General features: G+C 36.9%; 1 protein-coding gene across 1 annotated transcript in view; it reads left to right on the top strand.

The window, feature by feature from the left end:
- NEBL (nebulette) overlaps positions 1-23418 on the top strand; it is a 96602-nt gene that overhangs the window by 56378 nt on the left and 16806 nt on the right. Inside the window, 11 exon segments of the mRNA XM_063101140.1 lie at positions 561-648; positions 1908-2012; positions 4218-4310; positions 7572-7664; positions 9584-9676; positions 11000-11092; positions 12373-12465; positions 13802-13906; positions 14941-15112; positions 18153-18245; positions 19579-19728. Of these exon segments, the coding sequence (XP_062957210.1) occupies positions 561-648; positions 1908-2012; positions 4218-4310; positions 7572-7664; positions 9584-9676; positions 11000-11092; positions 12373-12465; positions 13802-13906; positions 14941-15112; positions 18153-18245; positions 19579-19728 (1178 nt within the window).

The following is a 23418-nucleotide window of genomic DNA, read 5'->3' as shown; positions in this document are numbered from 1 at the left end:
TTGACCTTTTTTCCCTTTGTTTTGGCTGCATTGCACACTTGGCTTGAGTGCTCTTTGCTTGGACTACAGAAAAATAATTACAATTTGTCTTTTAACCATTTCATAGTGAATATTATCATTAAAGTAATCAGCTCCATATGAAACTAGCAGTGGCTAAACCTGCGAAAGGTATAAAGTGAAATATAATATTAACTAAAAATTAAGGGAAGGGTTAATTTTTCTTGATAAAATTTAGATTTGCCAAATATACGTTCAAATATTTTCTAAAAAAAATAGATATGGGAGAAATTATGACTACAAAAGAAAATATTCATGGAAGAGGTTATTTATAAAATCTGACTTGGGCAAAACCATTCATTACTGAATAATATTTTTGTTATAAAATTTATATGAAAAAGAATGAATCCCAATGGAAAGAAATAGTAAAGGGAGTGAAAAAATTAAAACTGTTATAGAAAATTGACCAATGAATTAAATCTGCTTAATGGAGTTTATGCTAAAAGTAATTCTTAATAAAACTTGTCCAAATTTGTTTAAATTCTGGTTAAAATGTAAATAAGGAGCCTAAATATCCATTCGTTCAAATTGGATGGATCAAGATGGCAGAGTCAAATGTCAAAGGACATGTCTGGTTCTCAGGCTCCTCAGGTGACACAGAGTTGGTATTGTCCTGGAGTGCACATTCTTCTGTTCTCAGTGCCCCATGATGGTAGGTGAACGTGGAGACATTGCCTCTAGCTCTATCAGCTAAACTAAAATCGTAGGTAAATATATAAAACAGGCAAACAGACATTTCAGGCAGTGGAGAAAAGCTGCTTTCTCAAATCAAGAATGTCAAACTCATTCATTCATTCAGCAGACACTTCCTGAGCACCGATTAACATACAAAACTAGACATGGTTTTGCCTCGGAGAGCCACCGGCTAATCTAATAATCATACAAATACAATATTGCAAACCATGACTTGCACTACCCGGAAGTAAAAGTATTGACAGTAATGGCTTCCCAGTGAAAAGTGATGCCTAAGCTGCTAGACTTTCTTCCATAACTTGAAAGTGCTGATTTTTTTTTTTTTGAGTGTGACACAAAAATACATCTGACTTTAAGTGATTCTGATCACTTTTAGACTGTAATGGAATGCTTATGAGACTTTGGAGTCAGAGTATCTGTTTAAATCCTATCTCTGACACTTACTACCTAGTGCCTCAGTTTCCCCATCTGTAAGATGGAGATAATGATAGTATCAGCTTGTGAGGTTGATTAAACGAATTAATGAGTGTTAAGTATTTAGAACACTACCCATTAGCTAGTAAGTAATGTTGTACTAGTATAAGGTAAGGTCCAAGTTATATTACAGCTATTAATAGTTCATTTAGTGGATGGAAAATTGAGATTTTTATCTCAACTACAAAAACACTGATACCTTTCCCTTAATCAAATATATGTTTACTTGAAGTAGGAAGCAAAGCATGCATCAGAAGCATGAAAAAAAGGAGGTGTAGAGAGCACGGTTACTTGCAGGAGCTATGGGGCCGTTTGAACAGGGGCTGGGACTGCTCATGAAGAAAGAGTAGATCCTAAACTAAGGGGGCATAGAGACCAAGCCCTCTAAAGTGAATGGAGCAGGGTGGGAGCCATAGCCTGAGTGGAGAGGAGACTGCTCTGCTGGACTGTTTGCTTATCTGTACGCACACTCCCTTTAGTTTGCTGTTGCAGCAATGACAACTGCTTCAAATTATAAGATGTGATTTAGAGCCATGTGATATGGCATAGTTGCAGAAAGTGGTGTCATTTTCTCCATTTTCTCTGTCTCTGTCTGTCTTTCTGCTTCTTTCATACACACGTGCACGTGTGCACACACTTGCACACACGAGTTTCAGATTCATATTCATTATTTATGCTTTTAGAAGAAGTATAAAGATGAAGCAGAGAAGATGCTTTCTAACTATTCTACTGTGGCAGATACCCCTGAAATTCAGAGAATTAAGACAACTCAGCAAAACATTAGTGCAGTAAGTAGCCATTATTTCTTTTCAGTTACCCTCTTGAAACTTTAGGTTCTGAAGGGAATGGCCTTTTACTCTTCATTGATTTTTTTTTTTTTTTGGCTGCATTACTTGAATTTTCTGTCAAATATATTATTGTCTTTAACATGATAAGAGTACCAAACATTCTTACAAATGATAATTCATCATGATTTTGTAATGATAAATTTAGATGTTCCTCATTGGTACAAATGACAGTTTTTAACCAAATTTTAAAATTTAACTTAGGGGTTAGTGAGAAATTGGTTAATGGCCACAAAGAATGATTACATTGTGTAATGATGAATATGCTAATTATCCTGATTTAATCATCAGTATTGTACACAAGTATTTACTGATAGTCACCTCTGTACCCCACAAATATGTAAAATCAATTATGTTTTAATAATTTTAAAAAATCTTGCATAATAGAATTTTAGATTATTTAAAAAAATGAAATTTAATTCAGGAAAGAAGTCTTAAGGTTCCACACAGATTTTACTTTGAAGATGCAAATAATCATATGAAATGATTTCCTTCCTAGTCATTGATTATTTGCATTGATAATATATCGAGGGATTTACTAGTTCATAACCGATTCCTAAACTTCCTAAACTTTAGTTTGAAGAATAGGAATTGCATCAGCATCATTAATTAAGAGATTAGGTCTATGTTTAGTGGATATATAAACTTTAATTCTGTTCTGAAATTATAAAAATTGACTGTACAGCCAATATTTTAATGCAGAATTAGCTAAATCATTTAAGCAAATGTCTCATCAAAATGTAAATTCTGTTGAGGACTTCTGTAATATTTTCTCTTTTCTAATTAATTGGCAAGCTCTAACTCTCAGGGTGCTGGTGTGGAGCCTCTAGGTCTCCACATGGAGAGCCAGGCTGTGCTGAGAATGGCAAAGTCCTTCTAGAAGGATCAGAGAAAGAGGCTGTTTGGTTCTTGACTCATGTGATTCCTTGGTAGTCCAGATTTCTAGCTTTTGGAGGGAACTATCTCTCCTACCATACTCTCCCACCCAGCTAGGGCCCACTGCATGACCAGATGTCATGAGTGTTAGGTTCAGTGAGATGGAGAAAAGGGAGAGAGAGATCTGAGCCAGGTGCTATTTCAGCCAAAAAGCTTTATTCCACTAATGTGGAGGGGAGACTGAGCCAGATCAGTTCCCCCGAACCAGGGAAAGCAGGAGGTTTATAAGACTTTTAGGGAGGATTTTGACAGAGTAATGGGCAATTTCAAAATCAGTGGTATGCAAGGTGACACAGCCCTTGTGTTCCAATAACATCTGGTCCGTTAAGGCATGGGCTCCTGATTAGCCACTATCTCAGTACAAAGCATTCCAGCCCAAAGCTTGCTAAACGCAGCCCACAGGACGTTGCTTTGATGATAGCGGTCATGTTTACCCCTTCCCAGGAGAGGAAGCTCAGTTCCCAGAGAAGAAAGGGAAAAGGGGAGGAAAGGTAGAAATCCACTCAATACGGCTGCGCTGAAGCTAAGCCAGGCATGAGACTCAGTAATGAGAGCGAGTAATTCTGCCCTCTTCTGCCGTTCTCATCGTTGCTATGCTTTTCTGTAGAGTGCTTTGTTTTTTGTTTTGCTCTGTGTTTGGAAGCGGTAGATGTTGGTAGGAGTGGAGAAATGCGTGGGAAGGCTGACAAAAAGGTGGAGGATGAGGGAAACAGACTTCGAATTAATGTGGATGATACAGCTAATATTTTCTTCGAAGAGAATGAGGGAATCTTTGCATTTAGAGAATGACAGTTGCTAAAATTTCATGCTGTTTTTGAATTACGTGATAACTGCTTAGTGAGTTTTTGGAATATGTGCTTTGATTTTTCTCAAATATACTTGTGGCATATATTTGTATTTGAAGAAGGGGAACTCTAGTTTGCCGATTTATGTTCTTTAAAGCAAACAATCTGCAGCCATCTAAGGTACCAGTCATGCCCTAAACAGATATGAGAGGGTTACTTGTAAGATTATGAGATGGGAAACCAAAGTTGGGCATTTATTATCATAATGGATTATTTACTTGATTCATATAATGTTGATACTTATGAATAGAGGCTGTATTCACATTTCTATAAACCCTGAGAAATAGTCTTTCTTGTATGAGAATCAAATCTAAGACTTGACTTCGAATAAGCTTATATTTATTCTTTTCCTTCTCTTATAATAAAGGTATTTTATAAGAAAGGAGTAGGAGCTGGCACAGCAATAAAAAATACTCCAGAGATTGAACGAGTGAAGAAAAATCAGCAGAACATTAGTTCAGTAAGTTCTCTACAGCATTAATTATCCTTTCCAAAAGGAAACAGAAGCTAGATAAGTGTTTTTCATTCTTTACTCAACTGGCTGCTTTTTCCTTTTGTTCTTCACATTATTGAAATGCTATTCGTCAAATATCAAAGATCTTTCAGAATGAAAACCGTAGCCTTGTTCCCCTTGAATCTAAAGCAGTGTTTCATTTTGATATATCATTGTGAAAAGGAGAAAGATCACTTTAATGAAGTCTCAGAGTAGATTTCATCTTTTTAAACAGAATTGTAACTGTATTCAATTTTGCAGAGGAAGGATACATTTGCAGAGAAAGAATACATTTTTCACAACTTGGAGGAAAGAAATTTTACCCTGATATGATGATTAAAGGCCCCCGAACATTTATTTGGTGGCTTAAATGAAGGTTTTTATTTTATTTTATTTTACTTGATGGCTGGCTGGTACAGGGATCGAATCCGGGACCTTGGTGTTATTAGCACCATGCTCTATCCAGCTGAGCTAACTAGCCAGCCCTGAAGGTTGAGATTTTAAAAATAAAATACCCAGTTCATTTTTACCCCATGTCAGTCACATTTCTGTATTTTCTTTCAGATACATTTCTGTCTATATTTCTGGTTTCTAGCCCCATAACCTTGTACTTCTGGGAAACAAAAGCACACACCATCACTACAAACTGTAAAATAACTTACCCTCCAATTACCTTTGGACTGGGGCAAGGTAGAGGAGGTGCTTAATGTTATGGGTTAAAATTTTTTCCATTTAGTGCTTGACATTTACAATGGATAACTGTTGTCCTTACCAACAGGTATTCTTCCACATACATTTAGTGTACAGTTGTCCCTTGGTATCTGTGGGGGATTGGTTCCAGAACCTCCCTCATGAACACCAAAATCTGTGGATGCTCAAGACCCTGATATAAAATGACATAATATTTGCATATAACCTATATACTTCCATATACTTTAAATCATCTCTAGGTTACTCGTAATACCTAATAGATTTCTTATAAGATTACTTATAATACCAATGCCTACACATCTTTTCATTTGCATGGATTCAAGTTAGTACTCATCACATGGCAAATTCAAATTATGCTTTTTGGAACATTGTGGAATTTTATTTTCCTGAATATCTTTGATTCAAAGTTGGTTGAATTCACAGATGTGAAACCCACAGATACGGAGGGTCGACTGTTTAATTTCTTGTTGAGGAAGTAAAAAGGACTCTTCCCTTAGTTCCCCTTTCCTGACTTATTTCTCCACCTTCATCCTTGGAGGCAGTAACTTCCAGAATTTTTCTTTAAGTAATCAAAGTAGAACTGCCTTGATTAGATTCATCTGTGGCTGACTATGAGCCTATGAGCATGTGCTGGCATTTGTGGGGGAAAGAGTAGGAGAGGCAAGGTAATGCTGCAGGAAAACATACCTCAAAATGAAATTACAGAATAATCTGCAGAATACTGGAGCAATGAGATCTCTGTAGCATGAGTGAAACCATCTCCCAGAGTGAGTGTAAGAAGGACCTAGGCTCGGGGTGTGGATGAGAATGTATGAATATGTGGTTCTGATCCACCGTGGCGAGAGCCCACATCAGGCAGCTCTCTCTAGTCTGTTAGAGAAATTAGATTGGGAGAAAAGTATAAAATGTTTGTTTCCTTCACTTTCAAATGATACTATTTGAAATGTACTCATCAATGCACTGTAATGTAATGTTATAAATGTTCTGTAGTGTGCAATTCTATAGCCTACAGTGAAACGACTGTAACATTTTGATTAGTTTAGAGTTGTATGAAAAACAAAAATGTTCATCTTTAATCACGTTTAGCTTCTCACCCGAGGAAAATCACACAAAGCAGTACAGTATATCGCTGCTTCTCCCAGCATCCCACAGCCTCTTCTAGCAAACAATAAATGCGTAGTTTTGTATCTTTGTGAGTTTGGGCCATAAACTCTTGCTTAGTATTCAAATGGAAAGTTGCCCTTTCAAGATTCTCTAGATCTGTCAAACCAAGATATGATTCGCTAACATTTAAAGATCTCGACATTTTCCACTTCCAGAGTACAAGCCTTTTTGCTATTAGCTCTCTGTGTTAAGAACTATTTTTGAATTTTATTTAGAGGTAGCCTGTCTTGGTGAACTTTCAATTTAACTGTTTTGGGTCTGGACTAATACTGGCATTGTTACTCATATAAAATCCACGGTTACTGAGACTTAGATGATATCTGAGATATTTAGATACTGTTTCTTTATGACAGTCAGTGTGGATGTCAGCCTTAGTCATTTAAAAGTTTTAGAAAGTGATTTCTGAAACATGTTTTGTGTAGATTTAAGTCTTTGCTAAATTTCAGCATATGCCTCTTCAGTCTAGCCTGTGCTTCCATATATATTGATATGTATGTGTGTATTTTTTCTCAAATGCAATCTTTTATGAATTTTAGACATATTAAAATACCACCTGAAATAATGGCATTACTAATCGTTTTACAAATTTGAGGAGCTGTTTCTTGTCCCGTGCATAACCACGTGCTGGTATTATATTTTGTCTGGTTGATCCTCCTCAAAATAAATTTGAAGAGGGAGCTTTTGAAGGAACTGGATGCCAGAATGTAGGTGGGCTTTTCATAATGTGATTGTGCAGGTCAAAGACATTTCCTGACTTTCTGACAATGACCTTTTTTACAGTGATCAGGACACAGCGGTTTAAGCTTTTAGTACATTTCCCTCCCCTTCTCTTTTTCTCTTCTTTTATTGTGGTCACTTTCTTTTTCCTTATTCTGGATGATTTGTGTGCTTTCCGTCAGACGAGCAGTGTTCCCAAGACTCAAAGACCCACTCAATTTGCCTTTTGCCTTTAAATACTCGTATATGTTAGGTTTTAATTAACATATTCATAGATAGAAACTACTCAGATAGCAAATAATAAACTATTTTATTATTAAAGATAATCTCCAAGGCTTTCTTTGCATCTGCCTAAGGATGAAATTTATTTTCGTAAGCAACTTTTGCTTATTTTAATTAAAAAACTCCTATAGTGGTGGATAGGTGAATAGATGTGGATTTATTTTCACTTTAGGATAAAGGAATCCCCAAAACATCAGATAACATTTAAAAAAAATTGTGTTCCCATTGAAAGAAAAGTAACGTTGGCATTAAAAAAAAGATTAATTATGCAATAGTTACAAATTAAGAATTCTTAACTATTTTGTAAGCCTCGTGTTGAATAAAATTAACATTATATTCTTATAAATTATGCAGGTAAAATACAAAGAAGAAATTAAACGTGCAATAGACATTTCTGATTCTCCAGAGCTAAAGAGAGTTAAAGAAAACCAGAAGAACATCAGCAATGTGATCATATTTCTTTAAGCATTTTTTTCTATTTTATTGTATAAAATAAGGGCATTCACCTGTACAGGTAAAATCCCATTACAATGAACACAATTGCAAGAGGGTCATTTCCTTAAAAGTGGGACACATCTTTATGTCCTCCATCACACTTAATCCAATGCTTTGTGTGCACTTGTTTGTTAAAAAAATGTGCTGGACGGTGGAGAAAGAATTTTTGTACAGGTCATAAAGAAGCAGTGTGGAGTCCCAGCATGTCCCTGAAGTGTGACTCATATACCATTATGACATTCAAGAAGATGTTAAGTCCACTGATGATCAGCCCTTGACTTAGTGATTAAATTGTTTTATGGTGTACCTTCTTCTAAAAGAAGGTTATTCATCTTCAATTTATGGTAGAAGCATAACATTCCCTTAAAATAACTTTATTTGAAAGTAATAGGGACCTAATTTAATGAAAAAGCATAACCATAAATAATAACATAGATATTATTTATAGTATTTATCTGGTATGGAATATGGAAAGCGATGTGCAAAAGGTAGAAATTTTTATAAAACTGGAACAGTGGGTGGGAATGTGGACCCTGGAGTGTTGGTTTGATTTCAGCTCCAGACCTTACTTGTTGTATAATCTTTGTAAGCCACCAACCTCTCCGAGCCTGAATTTTCTCATCTATAAAACAGGGATTAGAGTATTAAATAGGATTATGTCTGTAAAATGCATGTTTGTGAATAGGTGAATGGAAGACATGTGATTCTCCCTGTCAAATTTATGTCCCCAAACTTATATCCACTAGAAACTGGACTACAACAGTTGCTGTTCAACAGATTTTTCCCTCTGAGCTCTGTCCTGGGTAATCTTTTCTTGTATCTTGCCCTCAGTACAGATTAAACTGAAATTTTTCGCACTTTAACTCAATCATCCCAGTCACAAGCATCTGCCTAAACTTTCAAACTTTATACCACAGCACAAAGAAAGTCGCACATTGAGGAAAGAGGTCACATTGGAAGGAGCCTAACCCTTTTTTGTTTATTTTCTAGGCTTATCAAACTTCTCTTCACTCATGTTCCTACTGAGAGTGTGCATCTCAAGTACATTTTCTCTGCACGTCCTGTAGGTCTTGTGATGTCTTGTAAAAGAAAATTCCCTAACACTGCATTTAAATTCCAAAAAATTATTAGACTGTCTTGTGGAGTTCCTTATAATGGGATTTTAACCTCTTGCTCTACTTTTGCTTGTCAGAAATTCATTTGATGGACACGCCATTCTGTTTCTCTGAGTTGATGTTCATTTATTTCTTGGGGTGTTGTGGAATTGCTGGGAAAGCCCATGACAAATGAAGGAGTCTGATCCCCTCCCCCAGCTAAGAAAGAATGCTTCTGTGCAGTATGTCGGGAAGATTTCCATATGCTGGGTCAGAGGGCAGGCCTCTCAATGCTGGAACTTTGTAGGGAAGGAAACTTTGAGGTTTAAGATTTCTTTATATAGTAACAGTCTATCCCTAAAGTGCATGTGTAGGGTTTGGATGACTCTACTTCCCAAGGATAAGAATGCAGAATTATTGTTTTAAAATATAAAATGGTAATTTGATAAAAGTTGCTTTAGTGCTACGAAGAAATGAATTCACAGAAGGGATAATTCATTCTTGCTGATAAGCTTAAACTCAGAGAGGCCACAAGTTGATAATACAATTAGAAGAATAACAACCAAAGGTATAATTTAAAACATTTGACAAGGAAAAGGTTAGAGACTGAGATCACTAAGCAGATAAGTCTATTAGCAATGCATATTTCACTCTGAAATCCTAATGATTTTACTAATGAATACTCTGTAACCTTGTGGCATTTTGCCTAATTTGTTCCAATGTATTGGTACACATTTATTTCCCATAATCCCAAACTGTCTTGTGCCTTGTCTCCAGCTCCAGTATAAAGAGCAAAACTACAAGGCTACTCCGGTAAGCATGACCCCAGAGATAGAAAGGGTGAGGAGGAACCAAGAGCAGCTGAGTGCGGCAAGTTGTCTCTGTTTTCTTCTATATTTTATCAAACATTGCATGTTTTTATTTTCAAAAATTCTGTCTGAAAAGCTTTCAGCCCTCTACATGTTTGGATGTTCTTGTCACATTCACGTATTAAAGGGCATAAACTATGGCCCTCTCAGGTGAATCCAGGACATTTGGGACATGTTGCTATAATTTAGCCATGTTTGGTTATTCAAGAGATTTTTATTAGGCATCCAAATGTACCAGGCATTGTCCTGGTCACTGGGACACAAAGATCGATAAGACCCACTCACTTCCTATCCTCATGGACCTCATAGTTTAATTAGTAAATCTCTAAAAATAAACCCAGGTAAGGACCTGGAGAGTACTGGGTCTGTGTCAACCTGAGGGAAATTATCTATTGGAATAAAGCAAAAGACCTGGCTTGCTGCAATTCTAAGTAAGACATAGCGTCAGGGCAAGGAACTTTACCAATAAAATGGAAAACATTGTTCAATCATTCAGTCATTTATTGCTACTAAAGCAATAATTATTAAAAATTATGACGCCCCTCTACTACGTGCTGGACCTTGTGCTAATGTTGTATGCGAATCTATGAGGTCAGTACTATTCATTTTTCTGGTTGGTGGATTTGGGAAACTGAGTCTTGGGGAGATCGGAGGATGTGTTAGGACCCATGACTGGTAAGGGCACATCTGGGATTTGAACTCAGGCCTCCTAGAATTCAGCAACCCCTTTCAATGGTGCCCCCAATAGTTACTTTTCACATTTTGTGACCGTTTTGTGGAACTTTTACCAATATAAACAATAACTGCCTTCTTCTGAAACAGGTACTTTTGAAAGACTTTAAAATTTGAGTGAGTTCTCTGAGGCGGAGAGAATCAGGTTCCATATCCTTTATGCTTATAATATCCCTGGAAGGTGGTAGGAGTCAGAGGTGTTTAGTTTTTATTGAAAGTGGAAATTTCAGGGTCAGAAAGAGAGAAAAAGGTCTTCCCAGGCTGCCAGCTCGACTTCTCTATAGTTCTCTTGTCGTGACCTCATTCTGGTCACTACAGAATTTCTTTTAAAGCATGCTCCCTCACAGTTCCATTATTTTCATGAGTGAAATTTGCAGTTAGTTTTGATATTGAACAGCAAAGTATTTATGGAAGACTCATTTAAACGGCACAACCAACATTTGCTAATCAGAATCCAGAAGTAAATAGGAAAGGCAAGGTTGATACGGATCCAAATGTGTAAAAACATAGGGTCATTTTGTGCCTCATCCTCTGTGGCACTGACGTGGAGCCATTTCTGCTCTCTGTTAAAATCTTTATTTATCCTCCGTAGGTAAAATACAGAGGAGAGATTAAACAGGCAACTGCAATTTCAGATCCACCAGAGCTGAAGAGAGTGAAAGAAAACCAGAAGAACATCAGCAATGTGTGATCATCTTCGTAACTTTTTTCTTATAATACCAGAAGTATTGTCAACGTGTAAATGAAGGGATTATGTTTACAGAAGCTTCATAACCTTGAATCGATATTCTGCCCTCAATGCACTAACAGTTTATTTGGAAGGTTTTAGGGTCTTACGTACTGTGGGTAGAGTCAGCCCACCTCAGGGTTTCCAGGGCCATAGCAGGTGGTTTTTTTTTGACAGGGTGTCGTGTATCCCTCTCATGTTGTCTTCACACTGGTGTTTGTGGTTCCCAAAGGGCAGTGGTTGTAGCTTCTGGTGTCTTGGACTTACAAACAAGCTTTTCCACTCCCTTTCCTACCTGTGTGGTTCTAGCTCCCCCCAGCCCATCTCCTACTTCCAGAGATTATTACTCTGTTTTGGGCAATATCTGGGGAGAAATGATAAAGTGTACCATGGCCACATTGTTCCCATGGGACAGAACTACTTTAGGGGCACTTAATAAGGGGCTGGCAGTTTTTACTTAGACACCGACTCGTCTTGTGGCTTGCTGTGATTCCCTTTTGTTTATAATTCACGGATGCAGTTCACTGAGAGAATCCTTTCTGGAAGTTATTAACATATAGATTGGGTTCTCTGGAAGAGGAAAGTTAGAAATCTATTACATTCAAGGAAATCTTTTATTCTTCAGACCTTTAGAGTCATTTAAGCAGTTTATGAAGCAAAGGCAGGTTATGGTTTGATACTTTTCTGAACTGTGCTTTAGAAAAGTAGATGGTCATCTTTTCCTGATGTATTTAGAGTCACACTTGACGTGACTCCATTGCTCTCAAAAAGGAATTCAGTTTTTAAGGAGGAACAGAATAGTGGCAGGTATGCTGGCCTTTTTATGGACGAACTGGTTACCAGTTTAAAGGCATCCTTACAAAGCTTCTGCTGCAGTTAATTCCTAAGAAACCACACTGTGTAATACCATTCTCTGAGGGCAGGAGTATCTGTAAGTGACATCCATGAAGACATTTCTTCTCATATGCCTTTGTGATTAAGTGCTTTTTAATGGTGTTGCTGATGGTTTGCCCATATGTTTGAGTCCATCCACAGTGATGTGGAATGTGTACAGTGCTATGGGATGAAGGGAAACAGAATGATTTAAGATGCCAGCATTTTCAGTATGAGGATACTCTGATAGTATCCTCTTTTTTCTTAGTTTCCCTTCCTTGGCTAACTCTTTAAAATAAATACTATGAGGTTCTTTTTAGTTGAGTTGATTCATACTACTTTATTTTTTTTCTCTGAAATGATAGGTTTATTATAAAGGTCAGCTGGGAAGAGCTACTGCTTTGAGCATGACTCCCGAAATGGAGAGAGTAAAGAAGAATCAAGAAAACATTAGCTCGGCAAGTGGTTTTATTCATTTTGGACAACCACAAAGGATGTACTTGTATTATTTATTTGCAGTCCTGTTTTCTTCCTGTGAAAATAAATTTACTTTCAAAAAACATTTGTGGTATTTCCAATAAGTACGTGTGTTATTTCAGGTGATTTTCAGAAGCTGCCACTGTACACATTTACATTTTCCTGTCACCTTTCATTGGTATTTCCAGATGTGACCGACTGTTACATTTTAAGTTTAGTTTTCAATGATATTATGTTCATTTAAACAACGATGCATGTTATTTTAGCCAGTGTCTTTAAAAGTGATGAAGTCTTTGAAGAAGTTAAATATTTGTCATTTTACTGATGTGATTTATTGGACGTAGATTGTTAAATGCTCTCTGCAAAACAAAGTAGGAAAAGAGTCATTACTCCAAAGTATGGACTTAGAGGGAAAAAAAATATTTAAATACTCTTTTTTTTTGGTGACTGGCCAATCTGGGAATCTGAACCTTGACCTTCATGTTCTAACACCATGCTGTAACCAACTGAGCTAACCAGCCAGCCCTAAATAAATTTAATATAGAATTTAGTCACTCATTAAAATCTCATGGTGTACACCAGTGTCTTATTTGGATAGCGTGCTTTTCAGGGCTTCATCTCTGAATTGCACGTGTACCCTCAGGTCCACAGTATGTGGTATCTTCTTCTTACACATAATCAACTTCACAAGGCAGTGTCTGATGGCCAGCTGTCAAGAACATGGGCCCTGTTCCTGAGCACACCTTCAAGGGCTCTGTGCCCAGGGATCAGCAGGCTTCATCATTACAGTTCCCTAGTGACACTGCTGTCCAGAGAAGCTGAGTGTAACTAGCATAAATTACCTTTAAGCTGTGGCTGCTTAGAAGGAAAACCAGATTTGCTCCTCATTGTTTCTTATTCTCTTAGGAGGGAAAGAATAAGAGGAAATAGAGAGAATCCTGGTGTGCATTCTTCAACATTGTCATGGCAAAAAATAGGGAAATTTAAAAGCAGAAAATAAATTTGGGTTCTATTTAGTTTGGATTTTCTTTGTTTCATTTAAATATGATAACTAGTTTTACTAACTACATGGTTAGTGACACACATTTGTTTTCAGTAGATAGGTCATTTTTGCAGTAGCCTCAAAAGGAGATCTTTGAAAATAGCATTTTAGGTCTCTATTCTAGAAGAAAATGTAATTCACGGACAGAGGTACCTGGGAAATAATTTTGAGTGTGTCGCATAATGTTTCACTCATTTGCAAAGGTTAAAAAAGTTATGTGATGTTTTTTATTATAATTGTCATTATTATAAGTATGTCTGCTATTTACTTTGCAGGTAAAATACACCCAGGATCATAAACAGATGAAAGGTAGACCAAGTCTGATTTTAGATACACCTGCTCTGAGACATGTTAAAGAAGCACAAAATCATATTTCAATGGTAGGGTACAACCAGATCTTTCTTCTCATGACTAAAACATACTAAGGAATGGCACAGCGCAGTGTACCGATGGCATTAGTTCACTATTAATCTGGATAACTAACAAAGCGTGGAATTGTGGATGGGCCCAACCTTTTTCTAATCACACTGAAATGTAATGGAAATGTTACGTCTAATAAAATAATTTTTCTCAGTGACGTTTTTGGTGTGTTTTTATTTCTAATGTGACTACTATAAACACATTTTGTAGTAGACGTTTGCCTGGACTTTTTTCCCATTAATTTTAAGATGGTGTTTGGTGTGGTTGCTTGTCTTAAAAAATATAAAAAAAAGTATGTTTCATGGGATGTAATTTGCCTACCATGAAGTTCACCCATTTGATGTGTTCAGTCCAGTGTTTTCTAGTACAGTATACAGAGTTGTGAATCTATCACCCTGATCCGATTTCAGGTCATGGAAAAATAATGTATGTTTTCAAGGATACATTATTATGTTTTCAAGGATATAAAAACATTATAAGTTTTTGCAATTATATATAAAAATTGTATATATAATTATCTATAACTATTAATCTAGTTTTAAATACAATTTCCTTGAATAGTTGTGTGGAAACATCTTATCACCTTATTGCATATTCATGGTTAAGAGATAGGAAATTACTTTGTAGTTGAATTAGAACGAGGGCACTTCAGAAAGTTCATGGGAAAATCAGATTGAAAGATAACTTGAATCTTCCCATGAACTTTTTTAAACATTTATCTTTTGCAACTTTTTACTGATGTACAGGTTTATATATAATTTAAAAGAGACACTTACCAAGATGATTAAAACCGTGGTGAAAATATCAGCACTTGATGCTAGGAAGCTGAAGTTTCAGACATTATTTTTGGAATCATTGGAGAAGATACATATATGTAGAAAATAATCTAGATGCAGTTAGTGCACTGACACCTGTCATTTCATGAAAAATTTATAAGATGTGTAACAATAAGCAAATTTCAGTTTGAGTTAATATTGTTTTTTCTCTTTTTCAGGTAAAATATCATGAAGATTTTGAAAAGACAAAAGGAAGGGGCTTTACTCCTGTCGTGGATGATCCTGTGACAGAGCGAGTGAGAAAGAACACCCAAGTGGTCAGCGATGCAGCCTATAAAGGTGTCCATCCTCACGTCGTGGAGATGGACAGGAGACCTGGGATCATTGTGGGTAAGCTGACGGCCTTTCTTGGCAGGTATGCACGGTCCAAGGGATTGTGCTTGCTCTAGCTTTAGGATTAGCTTTCTTATTCATCTGACTCCTCATTAAATGTTTGATGTGGTGCCCAATTTAAAATGGACGATAGGTAGAGTGTTGTATTTGTACCATGTTGAATGAGATTCATGACATTCACCTGCTATCATTGCAAATCCTATTATTGGAAGTTCTCTGATTTTAATAGCTTTCTAGTCTTAAGAATGTTCCTACTTGTTAAAGAAGCAGTCCAGATATACAATAGTGCTAATAATAGTTGAACCATTATTGTTTTCCTTTAATTTAGCTCATGTACTTGATCAGTCTCTTGTGCTGTACATAGCATGTGCATGGGTGACAGAAATAATCATGTCACATTTAGGTCCTTTTGCCACAAATAGACATGCCGGAGAGATTCTGATGTTCTTCCACAATATAAATAGCTTATATTTTTTGAATATTGTTTCTGAACCTAATAATTGAGAGCCTTCTCATAATTTAGAGAGGAGCCTTCTCTTCCTCTGTCTATTCCTTTTAATCAGTTAGGGGAAATCCTATGAGGACAGTGCTGAATGATGGCTGAGATATCAGCTAAGATCAGAGTGAGGTATAAGGTGGAGCTAAGAAGGCAAGTTGTTGATTTTTCAATGTATATCAACAACTCATGATTATTGTCCCCTTCAGAGCAGTTTAGCCTCTGAATTTTTATAGCTTGTCCAAAGATGCAGCTCAAAGACTATTTTTGGTAGCCATGGAATATGCCTCTAGGTAATCTCAGTGTTAGGTTTTCTTCATTTTCAAAAGTAGGAGCTTATTTTTTGGTACCAGTAAGAGGCCATTTAGAGTTGAGTGAGGTGGGGAAAGTCCATATTTGATAGGGTAATATCTTAGTACAAAATGAGCGACTGAAGTCAGGGTACTATGTGACTTGGATGATTACCAAAGTGACTCAAAGTATTTTCCAAAGAAGGAGTCCAAACATATTTTTAGGCAATTGATAGCTTTGCTGATCTTCCCAAGCTGATTACTTAAAAGGATCACATTAAGTTGGATGGATGAGTTGTGATGTTTTCATTAAGAGTAACACAGAGAGTTTCACTGTTTTGTACTAGCATCTCATAAAGGATGGTGAGGGGTCTGATTCATCTCACTAGGGTGGGACTGCTAAAGTCTCTGCAGCTGACCCCGGGGTCCTATATACAAGGACACTTCAAAAAGTTCATGGAAGGATTTCTATTATCTTTTAATTCCATTTTTCCACGAACTTTTTGAAGTACCCTCGTAGATCGGGGTCAGGAATGATGGTGAGATCATTGCTAAAAGCCATGAAACCGTCTAGACTTTGGGCTGTCAGAATTGAGGACTCATAACCTTTGAGATAGAATATAAGATGTATAACTCTAAATTATTTGCTTACTAGGCAATCCAGAAGTCAGTTTATTTCTTTATATGGGGAAAGATGTTTTCCATTAGGGACTTGCCTATGAAAGAACAAATGAAGAACAGCCAGTCTCTGACTCAATGGTTCAACTTAACGATTTTTCAACCTTACCATGATGCAAAACCACCACAATTTCAACTTAATGTATAGGATTTGATAAATTACTGAGATGTTCAACACTTTATTATAAAATAGGCTTTGTGTTTTTATTCAACTGTAGGTTAATGTGAGTGTTCTGAGCACTTTAAGGTAGGCTAGGCTAAGCTGTGATGTCGTATAGGTTAGGTGCATTAAATGAACTTTTGACTTATGATACTTTCAATTTATGATGAGTTTATTGGGACATAACCTCGTTGTATATTGAAGAACATCTGTATATCCATCAAACAAACTCTCCAATGAACCCACTTCTGTACCAGGTGTAGAAATACAAGTTTAGAGATTTTCTGAATAATTTAGAGATGAAGCCAATTTGTCCTGCTTCTGCTTTAGTTGGAGGCTCTGCTACTTACTAGTTGTGTAACCTTAGCCAAGGAACTCAATCTCTCTGTGCCTCAGTTTCTTCATCTATAAAATGGGGATGATAGTAGTACCTACTTGAATACATATGAAGCTGAAATGAGTTAGGTTGTAACTGAGAATAATGCATGACATATGGTGAGCTCTACATAATATTAATGAAAAACACACAAGCAAATCTCCAGTTCCAGTTTATGAATTAATTGTTTTTATTCCAGTTCCATTCCTGCCACATGTCCTTGACTAGGTTCTTCTTTGCCAGTTGATGGTACAGCACAGTACAGCTTGTTTTAGGACCTGAGACCCATTAGTTGGAGAGACTGGTAAATGTGGAAGTTATTAGATTTGGATTTTGCCTCCAACTAAAATAGGAAGAGGATACACTGGTTCACACAGTTTGATCACTGACTGTATTGAAGTAATCTGTGGTCCACTGAGAGCAGGAAGCTAATCTTATCCGTCTTTGCATCTCCCCTCGTTCCTTGCTGGTGCCTTGCTTATAGCATTTTTCTAAGAAATGTGTCTCAGATGGCTTAGCTGCACTCACAGACTCAGAATGTAAACTGAGCTTGCAATTGCCTACATTTCAAATATTTGTTCCTGCTATAGAGAGGTTGTTTGTTTTGTTTTGTTTTTTAAACAAAAACCTCACATTCGTTTCCTATGAATTACCCACATGTCCTTAATCAGGAACTTGAATCAAACATTTTGCCTGTTTCAGTGAATGACTGGGGGCTCAGAGGATGCCGTGGGGGCCACATAGTCGCCTCATGTGCACCTGCATTGTGTCATGAGTCACAGGGACTTTAGCATGTCTCCACGTGGTAAGTTGGTGAAGAACACAGAAGCCAACTTAGGTTTGATTACGACGTGTTCTTAACACTTACGTGTGACAGTAGATGTCCTTTCATCCTCCTCTGAAGTCTGCAGCACAGTGGGTTTGCTTATTACATGTTTGCTTTTTACATTCATTCCTTTCCAGACTTTTGCTTGACTCTTGGGTGCTGGCTTTTTAAATTCCTCCTTGATTTGTTAATTTCTTCCTTTCCATAAAAGACCTCAAAGTCTGGCGCACAGATCCTGGCTCCATCTTCGACGTTGATCCCCTGGAAGACAATATTCAGTCTAGAAGTCTACATATGCTCTCTGGTATTGCTTACCTTTTAAATTCCTCCCTGTTTACATGGTTTTGTCCCCAAAGTGAAGCTACTGTGAGCTGTAGGGGTTCCTTGTGGCAACTGGGTAATGTAAATTTTAAAGTTGAGAATTTGAGAAACCAAAAATGTGCTATGCTACTTTAGAAATACCATTAATCATTTATGAAAATAAATGCAAAAGGGCTTTTTAATATATCCTATATTAGTTTGTTCTGGATTCATTAAAAAAGGTGTCAGAGCTTACTTATATCTGCTTTTTATTAACAATTATGATTTTATAGGCTTTCTGGGTTTACAAATGCATTTATTTGGATTGCACTAAGGTACTGAGACAAAAAGGAGATTTGTTTCATGAAATATACGGTTGCAGTATTTTAAAGACAGATTTAAAGAATTATATATAGAACAGTTAAAATGTTTTCTACGTAGCATCGTAAATGTCTTAAAATAAAATAGACTTTTAAGTATCCTTAAAATTTATCTCTGAATTTTTATATAATGTAAAATGAATAAGTAACATAGGAAGCTTATTTGCCTTTTAACTTAGATTGTATGTTTATAATTAAAGGCAAAAATGAATGGTTTGAATATGGTGATAGAATGATCTGACATTTCAGACTTTCTGGTCAAACATTCTGAAAAAGCTTTGACAGTTCTGCAGTTATTTTAAGCAATATGAATAGATATGTAATTTAGATATATCATATAATTTAGGTGTTGTTTGACCCTCTGATTTCTACTCTATATTTAATTGTTGATATTAATAAAATTGAATGCCCAAGGCAAAGTAGGGATTCTAATACTTTTATAGGCAATTTGATCCACATAGCCAAACCCTGTCATTTAATTTTTGAAATGTAAAGTCAATGAATACTGTACACCTGGTGATATTTGAAAGGAATTACTTGTAACCTGGCAGTATGTTTGATAGAAATTTATTAGTTTGCCACGGTTTTCCTAGTTTTTGTCAATTTCCCATCTCTCCTTATAAAACCTAGATTTAAAATGAGTACAAATGACCTTTAAGTCATTTACATAGCTGATCAATACATACTGAAATTTGGGAATGGGTAACTAGAATATTATAATAACTGAGATGTTGGATTGTTATTTAATAAGGGATTGTTTTCCTTAGCTGATCAAGGCACACTGAAGTTTGGGAATAGGTAACTGAGAACATTATAATAACTAGAACATTATAATAACTTGGATTATTATTTAATAAGGGATTGTTTTCCTGCTCTGTTAAGCTTATAAATAACTTTTGTTTCTTTTGTTCTTCAAGTCACTTAATCACAAGTATAAATATTTTCCCTTCGATATAGAAAAGGCGAGTCACTATAGGAGATACCGGTCTCGATCTCATTCCAGCAGTACTTTTGGTACAGGTCTGGGAGATGACAAGTCAGAAATCTCCGAGATTTACCCTAGCTTTTCCTGCTGCAGTGAGGTAACACGACCATCTGATGAAGGAGGTATCAAACATTGATCACTTACAAAGAAAATTAATTAATTTTTAAATGTGTCACACGAGTGCATTTAACAGATTTTTCACCTTTGCACAAACATTTAGCTTGGGTGTGTTTGGAAATTTAAACTGAGTGAATCGCCCTTTTAAAAAAATTACTAATTTCCTTTTTTGCATGCTATTTTTTTTTTTTTTTTTACTGTCTTCACTATTGTCACTGCATTTATATCTGTAATAACAAAAAAAGTCTTGGGATTTGCTGTGTGAGTGTATTTCATGGGAGTTATATATGATGGCTACACTTACTCATAATAAAAACTTGAGTTCTGCGGAGTTTGTATCTTTCCACTAGGGAGAAAATCAATCTTTTTTCTGCTGTTAGTATCATACTACTATTTTTTCTTTTTTAAAAATTGAAACATAATCGATTATACGTATTTATGGGGTACAGAGTTGACTATCAGTATTTGTGTACAGTCCGTTATGATCAAATCAATGTTATTAGCATGTTCATCATTACAAATCATGATTGTTCTTTGTGTCCCTTACCCAATTTCTCCTTAATCCCCTTCCTTTCCCCCTTTCCCACCTCTAGTAACTATAGGTCTGTTCTCTCCTTCTGAAAGTTTAACGTTTTGTTGTGGTCTTTCTTTCTTTCTTCCTTTCTTTCAGAAAAAATCAACCTTACCATGATATTTGAGTGGCTAAAAGGTTGCTATGCTGTGAATTTGTGTATGTTTAAATCTTGATATAAATTTGAGGAGTTAGATCTTGCCAAAAAGAAATTGGGTATATTACTTGTGATAATGAGATTTGCTTGAATGGAAAATACTGTTGATTGTTAATAATCTTCTCTCTATTTTATATACCCATTCTTTTCTTGTACCTTCTCTTGTTTTCTGTATCCAAGCTGGTGGATCAGGGCTAGAACATTTAGTGATTTTCTTGAGGGTGTAAAAACTAATCCTGCTGATGAGGCTTTTCTTAAAGATTAAGACTAGAACGATCCCCCTCCTCATTCCACTTATATTTTAGTGCAGAGAGGATGGGAGAACCAAAGGAATATTGAATTTTCTTTTCAATCACAAAGGTCATATTGGTGAAATCCCTAAGGCAGGAAATTTTGAGATTGAGCAATTTAACACTTTAGGGAAAAAAAGTGACAAGATGCTGAAACTATGAAAGCTTTTGTAATTGTGTAATTGTTTTTTGCATTCATGACAATAAAACATTAATGAGAATAAAATCAATTATTTCCTTTTCATCTTCAACTACAAATTCAGACTGGCCTTAACTTGGTGGAAAGTTCTTAAGGGTCTCCTTTCTCTATAATTCTAAGGAAATGATTGTAAACTAGCTTTGCTTTATTATAGACAAAATATACATGAGGCGAGCTCCCCTATCTGTGTCTGGTTCACTTATAAAAGATCCAATATCTTCTTGATTTCTTTTTACAACTTGGGGTTACTGATTTCTTCCTTTAGTGTCCTTCATGTTCTGGAGGCACAGAATAATGTTAATGTTTGCTGAGATAAATAAAACCCAAAGTAAATACAAGCACTAATTTTGATCAGTCTTATTTAACATGACTTGTTCAGTGTCCTGGAGTTGCTGTCTCCTCCAAATGCAATGTACCACAGAGCCTTTGCTTCAGCAACGACCCTTTTACTTTATGTCTGTACACACCAACACAGCATTTATTCATTTAGTTACCAGATGTTTATTGAGTGCTCTTTGTGCACCAGCCAAGAGCTTGCACCTGGCTGTGTAAACAGCAGTGAGCAAAAGCAGCATGCATCTGCTATAACGGAGGTAGAGTCTGGTGGTGGTGGGGGAGCTGATATTAAGCAGACACTTACATAGTAATAGATAATTATGAACAGAGTCAGGGTTAAGAGGGGATGGAATGGGGGCTACAAGATGCTAAAAGGTCAATTCCACATGGCCTGGATGTCTGGAAATGGATGTCTGAGTTGAGATGTGAATGCTGATGGAAGTTAACTGGGCAAAGGGGCTTTGGGAGAAAAGGGTTTCTGATAGAACCTAGCACTGCACTGGTGTGTCACTGAGACATTCAAATGCAGGCAGCAAGTCGGCAATTGGAGGTCAGTGTGGGAAGCTGCATGAGAGATAAATGTGGGAGTCACCATTCAAGATGATGAAAAGATCTTGGATGAATCAGGCTCTGCCCAGATCCATTGGTCTCATTACTTTTCCTCCAAGGCTACAAAACCCCACTGCAGGTAGCTTATCTCCTCTTCCTTTTCTCAAGCCAACGCTCCTTCTTTTTTCTAATTATTTCTAGCAAGGGCACCCCACAGTAAACCAAACTGAGTGAGAAAATGTCTCCACTGAAAAAAGATGTAGGTAAATATTCTTGCATTTATACTAGAATTTGAATAAGAGTAACACATGGTTAAGAAGGAATAATTATGCTTTTTTTTTAAATGGGGGAATTTTAGACTCCAGGGAAGGTGGCTGGGGGGAGATTTTGGGAGGCAGTGATGGCTCAGTGGCTCAAAAAAATGTCTTGTAAGAAAAAGTTGACTCTTTGGAGGCATTTTTAAACTTCTGTTTTTCTCAGCCACCTGTTTTGAGGCCAAAATGTTCTGTATTTAGGGACATTTCCTATTTTGGAAAATTGATATTGAGGTATGAAGTAAAAGTTAAGATGTACCAATAAGTTTCATAACATAAACTCAAGGGATGGAATACCCATAGGAAATCTGTGTTTATTTGAAAAGACTTTAGTCTACATGGCAATATGCTAATTTCATTTATTTTAAGAGAAGCAAAGCACACGCTCCCAATTGACACTTACGTCTGTATTCAGATGATTAGTGACGTAGCAAACCTAATATGTTCAAAACCACCTCCTCAGTCCCCCACCCCCAAATCTGCTACTTCCCCAGCTTCCCAGTTTGCTGGCTGTCCAGTGCATCTTTCCAGGTACTGAAGTTGAATGCTTCGGAGTCCTCCACCCCACACCCAGTCCATTAGCAGATCTTGTCAGCTCTACGGTGACAAAAATATCCTGAGTCTGACTGTTTGTCCCCCATTCCACTGTTGCTACCCTTGTACCAGCTCCTGCCATCTCTCATTGGGTGATCAGTCACCTCCTGACTGGTTTCCATGTTTCTGCCCCGGCCACTCTGTGTCCCACCAACCCCCTGTCCCATTCTCCACCTGGCACCCAGAATGATCTTTTTGAAACCTAAGGGATCGTGTCGCTCTGCTACCATTTCATTCTGAATATGACCCCAGTCCTCACCATTGTCTCCAGGGCCCTCTTCTGATCTTGGGCCCTGGCCACTGCTCCAAACACATTTCCCACCATTCTCAGTAAACTCATCTACTCCCGCCTTGTGGGTCTCCTTGCTTTACTCACTTTCCAAGGAAGCTCCCCCAGGGCCTTTGCACTTGCTGTTCCCCCTGCCTGCAACACACCCCCTCACCCCAGATACCTGCTGGCATAGTTCCATCTTTCTTCATGTTTCTGCTCAGATGACAGTTTATCAAAGAGACCTCTCTAACTACCAAAGAAAAAATAGCACGTCTTCCCTCAACGTCTGTCCCTTTACCCTGCCTTTTTTTTTCCTTCATAGCACTTGACACCACCTGAGAGATTATATATCGCATTATTTATTTGCTTGTTTGTCTCTGCCTCACTAACCCTCACAAACCCTATGAGAGCGGG

Source organism: Cynocephalus volans, chromosome 6 (genome assembly GCF_027409185.1).
Source record: "Cynocephalus volans isolate mCynVol1 chromosome 6, mCynVol1.pri, whole genome shotgun sequence".
Classification (NCBI taxonomy): domain Eukaryota; kingdom Metazoa; phylum Chordata; class Mammalia; order Dermoptera; family Cynocephalidae; genus Cynocephalus; species Cynocephalus volans.
This window is presented reverse-complemented; position numbering and strand designations above follow the sequence as displayed.